Source organism: Spea bombifrons, chromosome 7 (assembly GCF_027358695.1).
Source record: "Spea bombifrons isolate aSpeBom1 chromosome 7, aSpeBom1.2.pri, whole genome shotgun sequence".
NCBI classification, from domain to species: Eukaryota; Metazoa; Chordata; class Amphibia; order Anura; family Pelobatidae; genus Spea; species Spea bombifrons.
In genome coordinates this window covers 5,196,316-5,216,321 of record NC_071093.1, presented here as the reverse complement: position 1 = coordinate 5,216,321, position 20,006 = coordinate 5,196,316, and the positions used below count along the sequence as shown (strand labels likewise).

General features: G+C 35.5%; 1 protein-coding gene across 1 annotated transcript in view; it reads left to right on the top strand.

Moving 5' to 3' along the window:
• The window catches only part of LRP1B (LDL receptor related protein 1B), a 557,319-nt gene that overhangs the window by 263,217 nt on the left and 274,096 nt on the right, over window positions 1–20,006 (top strand). Inside the window, exons 9-15 of the mRNA XM_053471115.1 lie at window positions 1,964–2,135; window positions 2,637–2,780; window positions 4,193–4,429; window positions 8,044–8,224; window positions 15,762–15,981; window positions 16,326–16,515; window positions 19,832–19,954. Coding sequence (XP_053327090.1) covers window positions 1,964–2,135; window positions 2,637–2,780; window positions 4,193–4,429; window positions 8,044–8,224; window positions 15,762–15,981; window positions 16,326–16,515; window positions 19,832–19,954 — 1,267 coding nt within the window. The remainder of the gene's footprint in view (window positions 1–1,963; window positions 2,136–2,636; window positions 2,781–4,192; window positions 4,430–8,043; window positions 8,225–15,761; window positions 15,982–16,325; window positions 16,516–19,831; window positions 19,955–20,006) is intronic.

The following is a 20,006-nucleotide window of genomic DNA, read 5'->3' as shown; positions in this document are numbered from 1 at the left end:
GAAAAAGTAAGTGGGGTTAAATTCCACTCCTCTGACCAAAGATCAACGGTCTACCTAGTGGCCCATTAATCATCTGCCACATTACCAATCTGTCAGGGCGGATATAGGACATTTCATGCAGTTATCCGCTGATCCCTTTTCAACACTGAAGATCCCAATGGGACTTCTTCACATTTCTGACTATGTAAAAAAAGTAGTAATTCCCATTATATCACCTCACTGGCCACATAATTGGATCATTTGTAAATTATAATTAAATAGCTGGTGTTTGTATGTGATTCAAGTCAGTAATATGAGAATACCTGGAAACAGTGGAAAAAAAAGAGACAATATCAACACTAATTTCTATCACTGATGTAATTGGAAAGGTGGAAATAGAGTGTTACGTGTGAAAACAAAATAGAAAATAAATATGTAAATAATCTAATAAGAAGACGATCTAATTTCTTATAAAATAAAAATGATAACACCAATATTCCTGCGCATGCATACTCCAAACGAGGGCTTTGGGGCTTCTCTTCAACAGGGAAAATATAATCATCCTGAAATCTCTGTGTGATTTTCTTAACCCGAGGGATGGCCGTGAAATTAAAAACCTATTACCATCGTTTCCAAGAGCAGAATCAAGGAGCCTGCCAGTGATGCTCTGCTCACAAACAAGTGGAAGTAATTAGCATCTGTTTTATATGGGCACAACCATTACATTACTCGCTCCTTAGATATTTATGAGGATACTGTTGTGTAAATACTGACAAGGGCTTGTTGTTGTTAAAAGAAGCTCAACTAATCTCATTAAATGAAGAAAAAAAATGTCTTATTTGTTTTGTAAAGCTATTTGTTAAGCATTTGATGCCCTCATGGTTCTCCCATATGACCGGAGAAAGAGGGGGACATAATTATTTCTTATTACTACTGTTGTTTTCACTCTTAATGAATATATATATATATAAATAAAAAATTATATTTATATTTTTATATATATATATATATATATATATTTATATATTTTTTTATTTATTTTTTTTCTTCAACTGTTCACATGTAAGAGAAATATATTCAACTACCATATATAGCTTTTTCAAATACTTTATTTAATAAAATAATAGAAATAATAATAATAATAATAATAATAATAAAATAAAAATATGGTATGGTTTTAGAAATGAATATGAGGCAGGATATTACTATAAATAGATTTCTTTAAGTTTTGGGTTCTTTTTAGTAGAGGACCAGCAAAGTAAAACATACTATTTTAACCTGTTTGGTCTTTTAGGATGAGCCAATGGTTTAATTTACCATAATTTAACATCTCGCTCTCAAATATATAATAATACGTTTCGTCTTTTAGATATGAGAAGTAATAGCCTTTCTTGGTGTAGCTATATTCATGTGAGGTCATTCCAATCTGGAACATTAGAAGGTGCTTTTTTTTATCCAGAAAATTGTAAAAAAAAAAAAAAAAAATATGGCAAAATAGTTTCACTTTTTTAATGACTCATCATTAAAATTTCCTTGGATGAGTAGTCTTTGAATCCACTGCTTTGCTATTTTATACTTAATTCCAATTTCAAAATGTTTTTCTTTCTTGGTAGAGTTAACTGGGTTTCCACCTCAGGTGCTTTGTCAGGTTTTAGAGTTTTTGTATATTTGGCAATTTTTTTTTTGTCAGAATGGCATTCAATAAATCAAAATATGGGAAATTTCCCAAACAGTTTTTTTCCGATTAATCCTTTTTATTTATTTATTTACGCACATGTGAAATGTACCATTTCATGAAATTTACTACATTGTAACTTTATAGTGCTGTGTAGTAAATGTTCAACTAAACTGTAATAAGAAAATAAAATATTATTGGAAGAAACATTAGAATTTTGCAAGGTAAACATACAAATTTTTTTTTTTTGATTTTATGAGTTTACCTGGTTTTGTGCTAAATTTGCCATTTTTGCTTTTTTACATCTAGGTCACTCAAGTGTACAGATTATCATTATTTGAAAACTACTTATATGCAATCAATTTGGACAGTGCCAGCATCTTAAAAATTAATAGGTTCAATAGCACTGATATCCAGTCACTGCTAACGCTAGAAAACGCACGCGGTCTCCATGTTTACCACAAAAGAACTCAACCGACAGGTAAGGAAAGTCACGTGACGGAAAACGAATGTTGTCATGTTTGTCTGAAAGACGCGTCTTCGTACGTTTGTGATAGACTTCAACGGGCCAACATATTTATAGAATAAGTTACACTCATACAAGGTGATGATCTGAATATGGTGGACCACCAGAAGGCATCACACATTCTAAAGAATTTTGACCATGGAGGACACAAAACCTTCGCATTCCGTGGTTGACTCATTTAAGTAGCCCCATAATTCAGGCTTTAAATCGAAGTATTTCAAAATATGTGCCACTCCTATACTGTAGATCAGAAGCTGCTTCATGGAAGAAACCTCACGAAAGAAAATAAATGTAACCGAGTGTAATGTAGCATGTTTAATTCATGAACAACAATTAAAAGCAATCTTAAGTAAAAATAAGATCAACGTTGTTGTCTGAGGCATTACCATGCTTAAGTAAATAATGTTTATATTAAAAGCAATTTGAACATAATGTTTTCCCAATGATTTGTTGCAGTCAGAAGCCATGCGTGTGAAATAAACCCAGATGGGATGCCAGGGGGGTGTTTGCACATCTGTCTGCTGGGCTCCAGCTACAAAACACGGACTTGTCGCTGCAAGACTGGCTTCAGCTTGGCAAATGATGGACGGTCATGCAAAAGTATGTGGGACAATTAAACCTTTCTGTGTCTGTTAGCATCATATAGAAAGGCAGTGCTTTCATGACCCACTTGTCTATCTTAGGGTTAATATAGTAGATCTGAATTTTGATTATGTATATCATTTATTGATCAGGGCTTAATGTTCTGAATTGTAAATAGCTGAAGTACATATATCATCAACACTGCAAATACCATGGGTGATGATATATTCTATGTTATAATTATTACTGTTCCTGGCCAGACTAGTCAACATGTAAGCAGCCAAGGGTATTTATCTGGTAATAAACTCTGGGCATGATTGAATTTCTTCTGAAGTAGATTGTTGGCTGAGAGCAAAACATAGATCGCAACGGCATGATAAAGAGCTGGAGCTGAACCAGCTAAAATGCTTCACGTTCTTCGGTTTTTGAGGATGAGCCAAGGCAAAGGTAGATGTCGGGGGTGGGCTGGCCGAGCCTAGGGAGATCTGACCCAGACTCTCAAATGAAGAATCTCAAGCAGCTCAGTTGTCGTTCACGTTCTACTCTTCCTGATGAACCAGGCCAAGTTAATTATAAGGCTCAGGGCCTTGAAGCGGCCCCCTGATGATGTAGGTGCGGCCAATGGTTGAATATGAGCAGCCGCATGCCACGCTTTTATGCTCACATAGCGTGTTGCCAGGCATATCTGGATCAGATTGCCGGTCTGGGGCTGGTCTGGCTTAAACTTTATTCACTAAAGCAACTTCAGCTCATCCAAATCTCTACTTATCAGAAAATTGGAAAAAAAACCTTTAGTTTACATGGCGAGTTTTCCAAATATAATACTAATTGGCAAGAATTCCCCATGTTTTATCTCATTTTGACTCGAAATTGTTTTATCATTACTATGACAATTGCTTTATATGTAAGTTTCTTCTTAGGCATAGACATAAAATATTTAAAAAAATCTTTGGAAAAACAGACTGCTATGCAAATGTCTAATTATTCGTATAAATAGCATAATCATCTATCCATGTTTAAGAGACATTTCTTGTTTGTTTATTACACGAAATGCAGACTCGGAATGAATGGCATATTTAATCACAAATGACAGCAAAGCTGAAATGTAATGAGTTGGTAAATTAAATGCCTTGAAAATAATACTATGCATTTTATAAGATATGTCATGTTTTAGCAAGTGGACATTTAGGGAGGAAAAAAAGGATAAATGATGACCATACATTTTTTTTTTGTTTTAATCAAGTTAATACAATTAACCAGCCTTATTGCACTAGAAGCATTCCTATTGGCTTCAACAATTAATTTAGAATTATTAAGAATTATTGTTAGATTTAATAATAATTTTATAACAAAGATTGTACAGCATACTAATATAATATAATTTTTATATTTTCTGGGTTTGCATTTTTCTTTTCTTTTTCTTTCAACAGAACCAAAGAGCGAGTTATTTTTGTTTTACGGGAAAGGGAGGCCGGGAATTATCAGAGGGATGGATTTAAACAGCAAAATATCTGATGAATACATGCTTCCCATTGAAAACCTCGTAAATCCAAGAGCTCTGGATTTCCACGCCGAGTCCAACTACCTTTACTTTGCCGATACCACCAGCTTTCTTATTGGGAGGCAGAAAATTGATGGAACTGGGAGAGAAACCATCCTAAAAGATGGTATGTAGTGCTAACTACTGTATTATGAGTTTATTTATTATTTATGAGTTTAGATCACTCTTCAAACTGTACAGTTTAGGGTGATACCTAGAGAGTAGATGTAGTTGAGGCTGATCCACATTGCATTGAGGGTTTCAGATGGTCCAGGTTGGAGACCTGATTGTCCACCTACTGAGGTAATGGAAAAGTTACTATAAGAAATGTTTTAATGTTGAACAATGGCGTCATCATGTTGGAGGAGACCTATTTGATCCATCAAAGTTTGTTCAATTTAGGTAGCACTATTACCATTGTGAAGTGAAACACATTTTGATTTTGTGAAGCAGAATTGAAAAGCCCAATCCATAATATGTCCCTATTCATAGTGATTGTGATACATTGAATAAGACCTGTTTTATGGAACCACATGTACTGTATGACTGTCAAAGAGAAACTCAAACCATTATGAGGTATGAGGGTCTAACAAGATTTCAACAAGAGCTCCTCTTCTGTCAAGCATCGTGTAGGTTAAATTTATCCATATAAAATAAATTACAAAGTACTTTCATATACATTCATTGTTCAGGGGGGTAAAATGAGCCAAATGAACAAAAGGTAAGAGAGCAAAGAGAAAAAAGGGCAATGAAAAGGAGAACGATGAGCTCGGTCTGACAGCAAATATACTAAATGTTCAGGACATAAACTTGGCAAACCAGTTAAAAAAAAATTAAAAAGCTGCAATAATTTTTTCTGTGCGGTTTGAACTATTACGCATGAAATCTGGAGAGCTTCTTAGCAGACTGTCACGAATTAGTGGAAGCTAATTTGAAGACCACTCAAACACACGAACATTAGTGTAAGAGCTGAATCGCCCTGGCATTGTACAATCAAGAATATTCTCTGCTGGAAACTGAGATCTCAATTGTCTCCTGGCATAAACTTCATTTTTAATACTGAGCTAATAATGACGTGAATTAAAATTATATAAAATTGAGATTGTTAACAGTCAAATGAAAAATATTTAATGTTTTAATGTGTTAACAATTGAAAATAATTTTGGATAATGACATTATTTTTTTAATCAAATCCAAATAAGCGTCATATATTAAGACAAGCATTTATAAAATGACGAAGAAAAAAAAATACAATATAAAAACCGTTCCTCTTCACGTATTTTTTTAGAATTGGGTTGTGTTCAGTTTTCGAATATTAATTTAGATATCTAGGACAGGAAAGAAGTAACAGAAGAAAATTTTTGTATTTGGTCAAACTTTTTTCAGCTATACTTTTATATAGAAGGACTTGTTTAAAATTCAGTGAAAGATACCTAGTACTAGTACCATGATACATGTTGCTTAGGGTTTTTCTTAAGACTGGGAAGACGGAGGTTTAATATGTAACATAATCAAGTTGTTTAATATGTCTTATCATGCTTTTTTCTGTCGGCTTTATGGACTCTTAAATGTAGGTTTAATATATATATATATATATATATATATATATATATATATATATATATATATATACAAAGACAATCTAGACTGTCTAATCACAAAATTATTCTACTGCTGTCCTCAATCTACTTTGAATGGTCCTTTCTACAACTGCTTTGTAGTCCACCAGATTCTACAAATCCCTAGATTTTAAATTATTACCAACATTCAGTGGATGCCTCAAGAACTGATGTCTAAAAAAAACCCATCTAAAAGTTAATCTGTGTTTTGGAGATACAACCTTGAGATTGACATTTTGTATCATGGTTATTGTTTTTTTCGTATAAGCGGATACAAGTTGTTTTGTTTACAAGAAATAACCTACCTTTTTATATATATATATAGTTTAGATTTCCATCATTTCTAATAATAGTTTAAGGAAGATTTGTTTTTTAAGAAAAGAAGGATGACAAAGAATTCTTCTTCTCAGCATGCCTCTCGTGGTCATGTTGACAGACATGAAGAGCATGTCAAGAGCGTGTGGTCTAATTCATCTGACAACCATACAGATTACAAACATCACCAACAGATGCTTCAGCAATATTTTCCTCCAGACCAACGCAGTAAACTTTAAATACTTTTGCGATTGGATTACATTGGATCTGTTATTATGGCCGACTCTCTTGGAAAATGTAATGATGTTCTCCATCTTTAAGCAGTAATAATGTATATTATTGGAAGATTTTGGGCTAACATTCTCTATATTTAAATGGGCCATAGAAATAGATGCCCATTGTTGAATTTCCTTTGGGCTATCCTTGGATATGGACACAGTATTACATTTGATGGATTTTGTTGACATCTAATTCTTCTTTTGTGCCAATAGATACCAACCTAGAAAAAGTTAATTAGATGTTTGCCGGTTTAGATGTTGCTAGAATGTAACTAGCACATTAATAATTAAATATCTATGAAGGTTTCTTTGTATGGTTGAAAGGTATATTTTAGCTGTTAAGTTTAGATTATTTTAGGGACGCGGATCTTAGTTAAGATAAAGTCGTTATAAGCATGTGTACAACATATCTTAATGTTATGATACTATGATAGTCAATGTATTTGGCAGCACTTGAGAAATAGTTAGAAAGTATAGCAACAGATCAATTCAAAGATTGGTAAGGAGCCTTAAAGAAATAACAATGTTAATATTATTGGTTGAAAAAGTCTAGAAACGTATGTATGCTGATTATTACATTTCATTGGTAGAATGTGAGGAAACAATTAGGCAAAATACTATTTTAGATGATTTTCCACAAAGGACTTGGTGATATTGTCAGCCAAATCTCATTAAGAGGCTAATTATATGAGTAGCCATACTCCAAAGTAATTAATTTGCATATCTGATTAGGTTAATGTCTATGGGGGAATGTAGCTACTAAGTTCAATTCGTTTCTTTTTGTTAGCGGACATACTTTGTTTTTTAGTATTTTTTTAATGCTATATAACCTTTCCCTCATCTCTTTCTTGTTTTACGATTTATTTAAGGGAAGGTCTGGATTTCTGGAGACAATGACAGCAAACATAGAGATATTGTGGATACCAGAGAACTTTAAATAAGAGAATAGCTTGGTGATGAGTGTCAGTCCCAAAATATATATATATATTTATTAAGGTTCCATAGCACTGATGTTTTTTTCTTAAGGTCTTAAACTCTCATTCTTGGCTTGTTTCATTCCAAACACCACGTGCAGGCCTGTTCCCTCTTCTAATCTGTTTGCAAATATGTAACAAATAAGTCCCTTTTTGCATAAGAAATGTAAAGTATGACCTTTGGCTGTAAAATAACATACAAGAATGGTAGAACAAGCTCTGATTTATTTTGGGGAATTTACATTAACCTCCAGAAATACTTAAAAAAAACTCTCTAGGTTAGTGTCCTATGAAAGTTTCTCATACACACTAAACCACAAAGAAAAGGAAGAAAATAAGTTACCTTTAAATTATTAATTATGCTCCTTCAAAATGACTTGATATATTGAAAACCTGATTTTGCCAATTTACATCGGTTGCTAGGCACTATGTCGTCCGCCTTGTCCATTGAGTACAATAACATCATATCTTTCTTTTCTATAATAATTGGCAATCCATCGTTTCTGCCGGTATAAATATTAATGACTCAGGCTATGCTTCTTTTTTTTAATCTAGATCTTGATAATGTGGAGGGTATTGCCGTTGACTGGATTGGTAACAATTTGTATTGGACAAATGATGGACACAGGAAGACCATTAACGTGGCACGTCTAGAGAAAGCATCACAGAGTCGGAAAACCTTATTAGAGGGAGAAATGTCACATCCGCGAGGAATCGTTGTGGATCCCGTTAATGGGTACAAGCTTATAAACACTCTCTAATGCCTATGCATATACAGTGAGCAAATACATTATTCTTGTTCAATTAACACATGATTGATTGGTTGGCGCACCATTCATAAATAACACTTATAAAGGACGTATCAGCAAACTTTCTTATTTTCATTTCTTATTCCCTATTTTTTGTTCTCATTTATTTCGCAGACTAACATTCTATTAATTACATACGTGTCAATCTCTTCATAACGCTGATTTAAAAGATGACTACTCGCGTCTTCCATGGACATGACATATTTCTGGAATTATACACTATATGTGACAGATGCCAAAATGCATAACATGTCATGTTCTTGAGTAACTTTGGGACAGACAGATCCATTTCAGTTCTGTCCAGACACTTTGCCCTTTCTTAACGTAATTGATCAGATGTAATTGATAGGAAATTAATTCTAATAAAACAGACTCATTTCTAAGTACTGAAATGTTTGGAAATGTTTGTAAGGAAAACATTTTAAGTTATATTTTTAATTTGTAAATGTTCTTTTTGTTGCTTAATTAACCTTTAATCATTCAACTATAAATACATCTAAAACAACATATTCAATTCATGTAATTAAACATAATGAGGCTATCATTTTAAATTTCAACTTCATTGTTCTTTTGGTTGATGTTGTTCTATGGCATATAAAAGTATGTGACTTACAATATATACAATATATTGTAGACCAGAAATTACACAATTGTGTAATAATTTAAAAAATAGCTGCTTTCCTAATAATTTCAAACCATTTTGATATAAAATGAATGACCCATCTTGTAGTTTTGCAAAATCTGTCTGGAAACAGTATCTAGTTCTAATGAGATGTCACCTACTGGAGTTAATCAGTTCCCATTTTTAGTAATACATTAACACACTATTTACACACACTAACATTCAAAATATCAAATAAAATATTTCATTTATGTGTTTTTATTAACATATAATGATCCAGAACACTGAGAAATAGTGATAGAGAAAGCAAAGCCAATTATATTCTTTACGGAAAGAGAGGTCCTGTCTATGAACTGTCAAGCTGTAGGTACAGGTGAAAATGTCTTTGTAGGCAAGAAAAAACTTGGGATGTAAAGCAGCCTTGGCACTTTATGGCCAGTGGCAGTCAAATGATGTACGACGGACCTGCTAGGCCTATTTAGAGAGTCTAGTCCTATTCCATTGACCATCTTGGACTAACCTATGTGGCTTAATACACCTTAGAGGACATCAGACTTTAACATATTATCTAAAAGTGTTCAAATTGTCTCCATATCTAAACAGAAATTAAGGTTCCTCCATTGAATTAATCCAAAGGTCATTCTTCTGTCAACACTAACTTGACTCTATCGACCCCATCATTTTCCTAATTATCATAATGACTTATTCTTTGGGTAACTAATTAAAATTTACATTCTGATATTGCAATGATGTTTTGTTTCTCCTGCCATTATCAAATTATCTGTATGAGCTGTATTTTACTGGGTGCCCCGAGGTGTGAGGCTTTCCGGCCCTCGGCTCACCTCAGGCAAAGTGATTACCAATTTATCAGCCGTACACTTACAGAAACATTTCCTGACAGTTTCATCACAGTTGCCCGAACCCTCAGATGGCATTGGTTTTCAGAATCACGTTCTGTAAAAAATATTTGATGACAACACATTGTTCTCCTGGAGAGAATTTTAATTGAATTATGATGCTAAAGCGTAACAAATGTGATGAATTTCAAGCAATAATATAAAACAAGTGAACATCTCGTCACTTCACCTCTCCAGTGTGCCCTGTAGGTTACAAAATGAACCACATATGTTAAAAAAGATATTGTCCGGTTAGATGAAGTCGGCCAGTTGAATGCGCAACTCCCCTACTAATTCACCTGCAAAAACCCTGTTTAGTGAATGATTCCCTAAATCTAGATCAGAGTTTTAAACTTTAGCTATTGATGGGCTGGACTGGCACATTGGGCCACTGACGGAGAGCACCACACACTCACCTGATCTGAAGTGCCAGGTTAACCCTGTGATAGCCAGACCAGCCCTGTCGGTGGCCAGAGACACATTGAGAGCACGTAAAACGTAAAAAATAAAAGTCCCTAATGTGTAGCTCCCACAAATCATACAACTTCTTTGAAACAAAGCAAAATGATCTTTTCTCAAAATGTTTAGCGTGCATGAAACCAAGTTTATTAAAATCTGCAACTTGGCCATCTTCCTCTACTTTTCCATCTAGAACCCTATAGGGTTATGTCAATGGATGAGGGGGTAGTCGCAACCATGAAAAGGGCAGAAAACAGATGGAATCAGGTCAGGGGAGGGCTGGCTGCCTACAGCCTGGGGGGCAAGTCTAGTGAAGTGGCCCATTGCGCCACTGAATCAGCCCACCATCCATGCCCATCTTTTCCTGATTTTCTAACACATGTTGATGTAATGTGATGGGACTGGGAGTCAGTACACTAAAAAAAGGTCATCTTACATTTTAACACAACTAATCCTTTTTAATAAAATATGCAGATTGAAATAGATTAAATAACACAAAACCTTCTCTTTTCTGCTCACTGATTTCTGGGCCAAGCAAATGTTGTCCTTTTAAGTGACTATAGTTCAATTTATTCCTACAGAAAGTAAAGTGCCAGGAAACAGATGATCAAATACACACCAGGACAGGTTCTGTCCCACCAACACCCAAACACACACACACACACACTAGGATAGGCTCTGCCACACCGACACCCAAACCCACACACCAGGACAGGCTCTGCCACACCGTCACCCAAACACACACACCAGGACAGGCTCTGCCACACCAACAGCCAAACACACACACCAGGACAGGCTCTGCCACACCGACACCCAAACACACACACACCAGGACAAGCTCTGCCAAACACACACACACACCCCAGTACAAGCTCTGCCACACCAAAACCCAAACACATGCACACCAGGACATGCCCTGTCACACTGACACCCAGACACACACCAGGACAGGCTCTGACACCCACCAGACGGGCTAAGCCACAACAATAATAAGTATTTTCCACACTACTTTGTCGTTGACCCCCCTTTCAGTGTTTTCGCCCCCTTTTGTGTAATGGCTCCAGTTGCTACCCTTGTGTATTGATGCCGCCAGCATAGATAAAACGCTGCCCTGCAGTATGGGGGATGTATATCTGACTAGTCTGTTTCTTCCATAAGTCTATAAATCCCCCATACTGCAGGGCAGCATTTTATTTGGGCTGGTCAGTAGAATGTAAAAGCTATATGTGTCCTGGAAAACATGGCCAATGCAGTCACCCTAATGCGCCCACACCCTTGTGTATTGCCCCCAGCTACCCAACGACCAGTCCCCCTTTAGTATTGATTTATGTGATGCCCCCAGCTAACGCCCTCTCGTGAATTAATACCCCCCCCCCCGGCACCCAGATTTCACTCACACCCAGAATGGAAGCGTAGGACTTCCCACCTTTGCCTCCAAACAACCTGTCTGTGGTATCCTCAAACAGCCTCCCTGTGCAATGCTTTCCCCCCCCACACACTTATACATCCATGCAATCAGACACATATTCATTTATTCATGATTCACAAACATTAATTCACTCATTCATATATTCATTTTCTCATTTACAGATACTAATCACTTACATATACTCATTAATTTCCTCAAGCACACATACTCATTCATACCACCTCCTCCCACCCCCTTACCTTAACTGCAGACCACTCTGTGCCACTTGCAAACTTCTGCAGGAGCTGCTGCATCCCTCTGTGTTCTTCTCTTGTACCGCCTGGAAAAGCAGGAATGGAGCGGAGTCATGTGACATGATGTAAAGTCGCGTGACTCTGCTGGTTTCCTGCTTGTCCTGGGTGGAACAAGAGACGCTGCTCGCAGAGCGGGCAACGCACAGGTAAGTGGCAGGGCCTCTGTGGAAGTGTGGTTGTGACCCCTGCGATCACGATTAATGCAGGCTTTTGCCATGGCGGTCGTGCGGCTGCATTGGCCACTCGGCTGGCCATTTTATTAACATTTACGGCGGCCTGGGGGGCAATTGCCCTCCTGCCCCCCGGCCCAGCCCGCCCCTGAATCAGGTAGGGAAAATAGGCAGTGGCAAAACATTTCCTGGGAGAATATGCAACTTTTTGGACTTTCTAAATATAATTCCTAAATGCTTCAACTAAAAACTACGGCAAAGTGACCAGTGATAAGCGATGGCAACTAGTTTATTACAAATGTTAATTACATCCACTAAGTACTAAGAATTAAGTTTTTTTTTTTTAAATATTAATAAAAAACAAAACTTTTACATTAAAGGCTTCAAAAAAAAGAAAAAAAATACCGTATTTGCTCGATTATAAGACGACCCTGATTATAAGACGACCCCCCAAAATCTGAATATTAACTTAGGAAAAAAAGAAAAAGCCTGAATATAAGACGACCCCAAAGGAAAAAAGTTTTACCAGTAAATGTTAATTCATGTAAACTATTTTTTTTAATAAAAGCTATGATTGAGAAAAAGATTTTTTTTGTTTTTATTTCTTGTATTTTCCAACCTGTCCCCCAGTTACGCACATCTGCCCCCAGGCTTGCCACTCCAATATGGCACGGTGGCCCATGATATGCCTTTTAACCCTCTATATGCCACTGTGCCCCATGGTATGCCTTTTGACCCCCTATGTGTCACTCTGCCTCCAGAAATGCCTTATACCCCTATATCCCATTCTGGCATTTAGGGGGTTAAAATGCATATTATGAGGCAGGGTGGCATATAGGGAGGTATAAGGCATTTCAGGAGGCAGAGTGGCATTAAGGGAATTAAAAGGCATTGTATAGAGCACTCTGCCTCCAGAAATGCCTTATACCCCTATATGCCACTCTGCCATTTAGGGGGTTAAAAGGCATATTATGGGGCAGAGTGGCATATAGGGAGGTATAAGGCATTTCAGGAGGCAGAGTGCTCTATTAAATGCCCCCTTAACGCCACTCCAGAAATGCCCTATGCCCCCATTTAACACACACACACACCCTATACCCCCATTTAACTAACACACACACACACACACACACACACTCTCTCTCTCTCTCACCCCCCTTCCCCCGCTCTCTCCCCCTCTCTTACCGGTGCTTCCAGCCGGGGCAGCGGGTTGACGTCGCCTTCTGCTGCAGCCGGAAGGAGGTGTGGCTAGCAGCGGGGGTTTGTATGCGTCCGTCGCGTATACTTTCCCCGGCTGTCAGAGATCAGAGTTCCCCGCACCGGTGCGGGGAACTCTGATCTCTGACAGTCGGGGAAGGTCTATGCGACGGACGCAGGGGGATCTGGGTCTTAGTCTCCTAATCAGACCTCTATTTGAGGTCTGATTAGAAGACGACCCCGATTAGAAGACGAGGGGTATTTTTCAGAGCATTTGAAAAAAACCTCGTCTTATAATCGAGCAAATACGGTACATTTTTTAAACCATCGTAAAATAGAAATAATAGAAATAAAAATGAATGAAATTAAAAAAATATTAAAAAACCTAAATTAACATATATAAAAAAACAAGGTAAAAGGTGGAGACAATTTTTTCTTTAAGAACTGCATTTTTAGTTAGAATACAGATCCTGAAATTGCTTATTTTAGCATCTCACCTACAAATCGAATGACAGTTTGTTGCTAAAAGCAACACCGCATTCCGGTTATCAAACATCAAACTTGTCAAAACGAAATGATGAAATTTTTATTTTCTTTCTATTTTCTTCTACATTTTTTTTCTACAAGAACATAGTCCCTGATGCCTATCACTTGAGATAATGTAAGAATAAACATTTTTTTGAGATGGGTAGGCTTTTACGAAACATTTGTTTCTGGGCTTCCTTTATGCGCTATAGTGTTCTTAGCAAATCAATGCACTTATAGGAAAAAAGAAAAGCATACTTTATATAAAATCCCATAGGAAGGAGAAATAAAAATCCAGTGATTGAAGAAGGCTGTTCGTATACCTTGACTATCAATGTAGAATGCACTGTTGTCAATCACTTTCTGGCATAATTGTGACAAACCATTTATTACGTGAACAAGTAAAAAAGAAACAGTAATTGCTCTTTAACAAGTCATATAAATGTTTAGGGCTTCTATTGATTTATTGTGTTTCTCAACATTACGGGAAGAATATTGACCCAGACCTCCAAGCTTGCCTTTATCACTATTGTACAAGTGATGTGCAGCCCGTAGTGATTGCTAACAGGGTTTAATGTAATGTAGTTTCATTCAGATTTATTGCATAGCTTAAAGGCAAGGGTACTTGAATTGCTTTCCTCCTGACAGAACTTTGCAAATGTGCATTAACTTACCTTTTTGTAGCAAGCTCTTAAAAAGCAGAATAAGAGCAACAAACTAAACAAATTGCCCCAAGCAAGCCACTTAAATTGTTATAGGCATATATCATTTGATTTATACTAGAATACCCCTTATTGATTATGTTCCAAAACCAATGCCATTTTTACGGAGTTAAATGTATTAGTCCCTGACCAACACAGGTCTTCATTTAGATTTGATTTTTAATCACATGTTTGATATAGCAGAGAAAAACTCTAACTAGTGCCTCAGATGTCGATTAAAATCATATTTCAACACATTTACAACATATATAAAATAGTGTATATACAGTATGCAGTTAAAACATTAACTTAATATTATTATTAATTATTATTATTATTATTATTAGCCTTCCTTAATTGAGTTATACGTTTTCTTAATATTCTTATTTTATTGCACATTTTCACATTTCAGAAAATAATTATTTTCTGTACTTTTGGGGTAGACCTGTCAAATTCATTTCCCAAGAGCTTTCTTTATTAAAATAATAGTATTGTTTACAGTACAACATAATAATAATAAAAATTTTTATCTTAATTTTTTTTTTTATTATTTTTATTTTTTAATATATATATTTTTTTATTTTTTTTTATTATTTTTTTACTATTACGCATACCTGGGAACTTTCCAGTGTAGGTTAACTGAAACTCCCCCACTTGGCTTGTGGAGTGGCTTTGTGAGTGGATGGGGCTAGCATGCATGGGGCTGGGACTAACCGTGGATGGGTTGCAAGGTAGCAGGGTTAGTTATAGACAACCTAAAGTGGGCAGGGAGTAGGTGGGGAATGGGTGGAGCTCAAATGAAACTGAGACTCAAGGAAGCAGGGCTTCAACAACAGACTCCAAATCAACCCTTGGGAGTTCTCGGGTATGCCAATGTCCTATTATTGGATATTTTCCACAATATCATTTATTTTTATAAGTAAAAATACCAAACACCTTTAAAAAATATCTATAAAAAACACCATAACATTTTTTTAATTATTTGATTTTATAAATTTGCAATATATTTCTATTCCAGTAACAAGCCTCTCAAATAATCACCAGAACATGTAGAATGATATGTAGCCTTGATGTAAACAACAATCACTTTCTTCCTGATTACCATGTTTATTATGATGTAACCCAACATAACACAATTTTACGCTGAATGTCATTTTTATTGATTCCTGTAGCTGGATGTATTGGACAGATTGGGAGGAAGACATGATAGATGACAGCGTGGGAAGAATTGAGAGGGCATGGATGAATGGTTTTAATAGACAGATTTTTGTGACATCAAAGATGTTATGGCCAAATGGGTTATCACTCGACCATGAAAACAGCGTGTTGTACTGGTGCGATGCTTACTACGACCATATCGAGAAAATCTTTCTAAATGGGACCTTTAGAAAGGTAAGCATTTTTTACAATTAAAAATATTATATTAATATATAAGGATATAATATTCTTATTAAAAAATAAACATTATATAGAAAAATACTATTTTGAATATGAATTGTTATTTTTAATTTATATAACAATTTGTATAAAACACCAATAATGACACTACTTATTTAAGGACATTAAAACACCAATAATGACACTACTTATTTAATGACATTAATATTTAAAGAAGTAATATTCCTGTTAATTACATAACAATGTGAAAATAGAATGTTGGGTTGTATCCAATATTTGTTGTAACAGTTAATGTTATTTGACTATAACTTTTTTTTTTTTTTGTTTATTCTTTTTAGGTAGTCGGCAGTGGGAAAGAATTTAATCACCCTTTTGGACTGTCCCATCACGGTCAATACATTTTTTGGACAGACTATATGAATGGCTTCATATACCAGTTGGATTTGAATAGTAAAAATATCACTCTGCTCAGGCAGGAAAGGCCACCATTGTTTGGGCTCCAAATTTATGATCCTAAGAAACAACAAGGTAACATCTAGTATAATAATCTAAGACAACAATGATAGCAGGAATAACTATACAATTATATTTTAAAATAAAATATACCCTTATTTAATTTGGATAAATATATAACAGTATAACGGTATACAATGTATAGCATCCATATGAAATAATGTCTGTATTCCACTGATTATATATATATATATATATAATATATATACACACATACCCCAGGTGGATTAATATAACCCGTCAACATTGATAATTTATATGTACACACTTTTTATTGTATATTGTCTAAGTGCAGTGGAAACCTTGTGTGATCATTTTAAGATCATATAGATGGAAATATAAACACTGTTTAATAGCTCTATAAATGCAAGCCATGCAAGTGCTGAATTAAATGCAAATTGAGAAGGAAGAAGTAAATTCCCAGTCCTTAGAAATAGGCATTGCAGTAAATTGGCATTGATTAAGGATGAATTCCGTCCAGATTCTAAGCAAATAAATGTTACATCTGTTGGAACATTCACAATCATGTATATGATTAGACTGGGGGAAAAAAGGAAAGTAGAGGCCATTTGTTAGAAATATATATTTTTCACGACCGTATAAGAGTCATTGAAACTTTACAATATGGTGGCAATCATTCTGTTTCATTTCGGTTTCCCTGGAGGCTAAAGTCTACACAAAAAATAATGACACACATAGTGTTTCAAAGCTGTAGTTCAGCAATCAATTGTTTTTAATTCGCCAGAAAACAAGCTGGCTTCGCTTTCAATGCAGAGAGGAAAACACAGCAGCACACATGGTCTATTCTTCTTTAGGGTGACTCCTAGAGTTCAGGTCTATGAGAGATTTTAGAAGAACATGCCTTGAAGCGTGTGTAAGGGATAATAACGCACATACGAACTAGAGTCACGTTGAAAAGCGGAGGGGTCGGACTTATGACACTTTGAACATGATGGAATTAAGGATGTATAAGATTGTATAAGAAGAAATATACTAACAATACGTTCATTATATGGGTGTTTGAGATTAACGTCTTTAAACATCTAGTTTGACTCGAATACCATGGCTCTCTACAATGGCATTTGGACAACATTGAACACACCTATGTTTGTATTGGGACATCAGTCGACATTGAGAAATGTATCTGTGGGGTATCGTGAATATCTTGGGTTTTTTCTCCTAACCCCCCACAAGAACGCTGCCTGCAGGAGCAGTTCATAAACTTTGTATATTCTATTGTTGATGTCTCGAGGCAAGCAACAGTTTTATCCTTCCTGAAACATTTCCTGCATTATGATGAAAGTAGCATGTCACGTGACATGACATTGACACTCTGGACTAAAATAGGGTTTTTCACCCTCCAAATTTCCAAGGCGCAAAAAGGCAATCTACATGATTTTTAGACTATAGGTCAACAATTTTGCTTACCTTTTATTGTGGACTTGTTTTGCTTGTTTGAACAGATATTCATCTTAATATCCATTGGTACTATAGTATTGATCAGCGATGGTCCAGCCTGTGAATAAAAACAGACCTGGACTGGAAACTGCTTCGTTCATGGCAAACATTCTGAAAATGTTCTTAAAGGTCACTACCAGTATGTGACATTTTGGCAGCACCACCGAGTACATGATTTAAATGAAGCTTGCTTTCTTCTTTTGCCTGTAGGCTTAGATATTAGCACATATAGCCATCTGTTTGTTTTAAAGCTCATGTTGAGAAGCACTGCTGATCCTAATACTGTTCATACAGTTGTTATTTGAATTGTACTTCCTATTCTGTACATTCATCATTGGCACGTCGTTGGTAGCAACCATATTGAACATAATTTACAATATGGCGTATACAATGAAACATCTCAACATTTTACATAGCAATAAGGGAATATTTTTCCCCAAAAAATAACAACTCAATGTAGAACATACTACTGATGGCACGTAGATCATACTACTGATGGCACATCGGTCTAGTCTGGACCATAAGCACATAACTCCCAACAGTACTGATAACGTTTGGGGACAGTCCACATTTTTGGGCACTGACCCATTATCCTGCTTTGGGAAGATCTTCTGATCTCCTTGACCAGCCATAAAGCTATAAAGTCAATTGAGATCTGGCCACCTCACCTCACAATATGGTACCTTCTAAAAAAAAAACAGATGGATATTTCCAGAAAAACAGAAGATTCATTCACTGAATCAGGAGTTGGCAGAAAAGTTTTATGGTGAATTGTGGTTTAGACTCCCCAAAGTTACTCATTATAAAGAACTCTCCCTGGGAATTTTTTGGGGGGAAATGAAAAAGTTTAAATTAAAAGTTCTACCACTATACCAACCAATATTATGTTCTTGTTTAATTATTCATACCTCAGCCTTTTCTTCATGAAAATAATTTCCATTTTAATTTCATGCAAATATAGTTTAAGACACAAAATATGTATTTTTGCAGAGATAGGGAATGTTTGATTGCCTATTCAGGAAATCAGATTTGCATACTGTACAGAATAATACATTTAATTCCAAGGTCATGTAATAAACATAGTAGTGGCTGGAAACCCTTCTTCACTTTATTTATATAATAAAAGTTTTCGTGGTTGGAGTAAAGATCTGATCTGAAGATGATTCCGAAGTTAAATGATTTTAAATAGTGTTTGCGGAGTCATTGGTCTAGTTCTTTTCATTTGTAAGCTTTGTAAACACACAAAATTTAATTTAAGTTTCAAAATGAGAAAACCGCAGCCGGATATATTCCAGTCTAAGGAGTTAGGACCGTAACATCACTTGACAATTTTCCCATACATAATAAATTGTTATGACTGGTGGAATATTGTTAAGGTATGTTATTGCATGTACAGATTGTGCATCTCGGTACTAATGACAATTGAATTAATTTAACTACTTTGTTCAAAATATGGATTACTTAATGCCTGGGGAAAGAAAATTATATATATATTTTAGCAAAAACAAACAGAGTAAATCATTTTAAGATAATAATAATGAAATACATATATTTTATATATATATTAGCAAAAACAAACAGAATAAATCATTTTAAGATAATAATAATAATAATATAAAAATTATTGTTGGGGAAGAGTTAGTTACTTGTAGCATCCAGATCAAAGCAGAGATTTCCTCGCAGAGTCGCAGAGATCCAATATTACTTTTAACCTATATTTCTTTTCTACGTTGCTCAGGGGAAAGTTTCCGGGAACAATACTTATGCTGCCAAACAAATGTTTTTTGTGTGTGTGCGATAATGGCATTTCTGCCTTACTCAGCTCATTAAGGATAAGTTATTGGATCCTAAGGTGTTTGTCTTCTTCCTGCAGGTGATAACGCGTGCCGTGTAAACAATGGAGGCTGCGGTACGCTTTGCTTAGCGATTCCTGGAGGCAGAGTTTGTGGTTGCGCGGATAACCAGCATTTGGATGGAAACAATGCAAGTTGTGTGTGTAAGGCTTTATCAAACATTCTTTTATGTATCTTTTTTTTTTCTTTTGATGT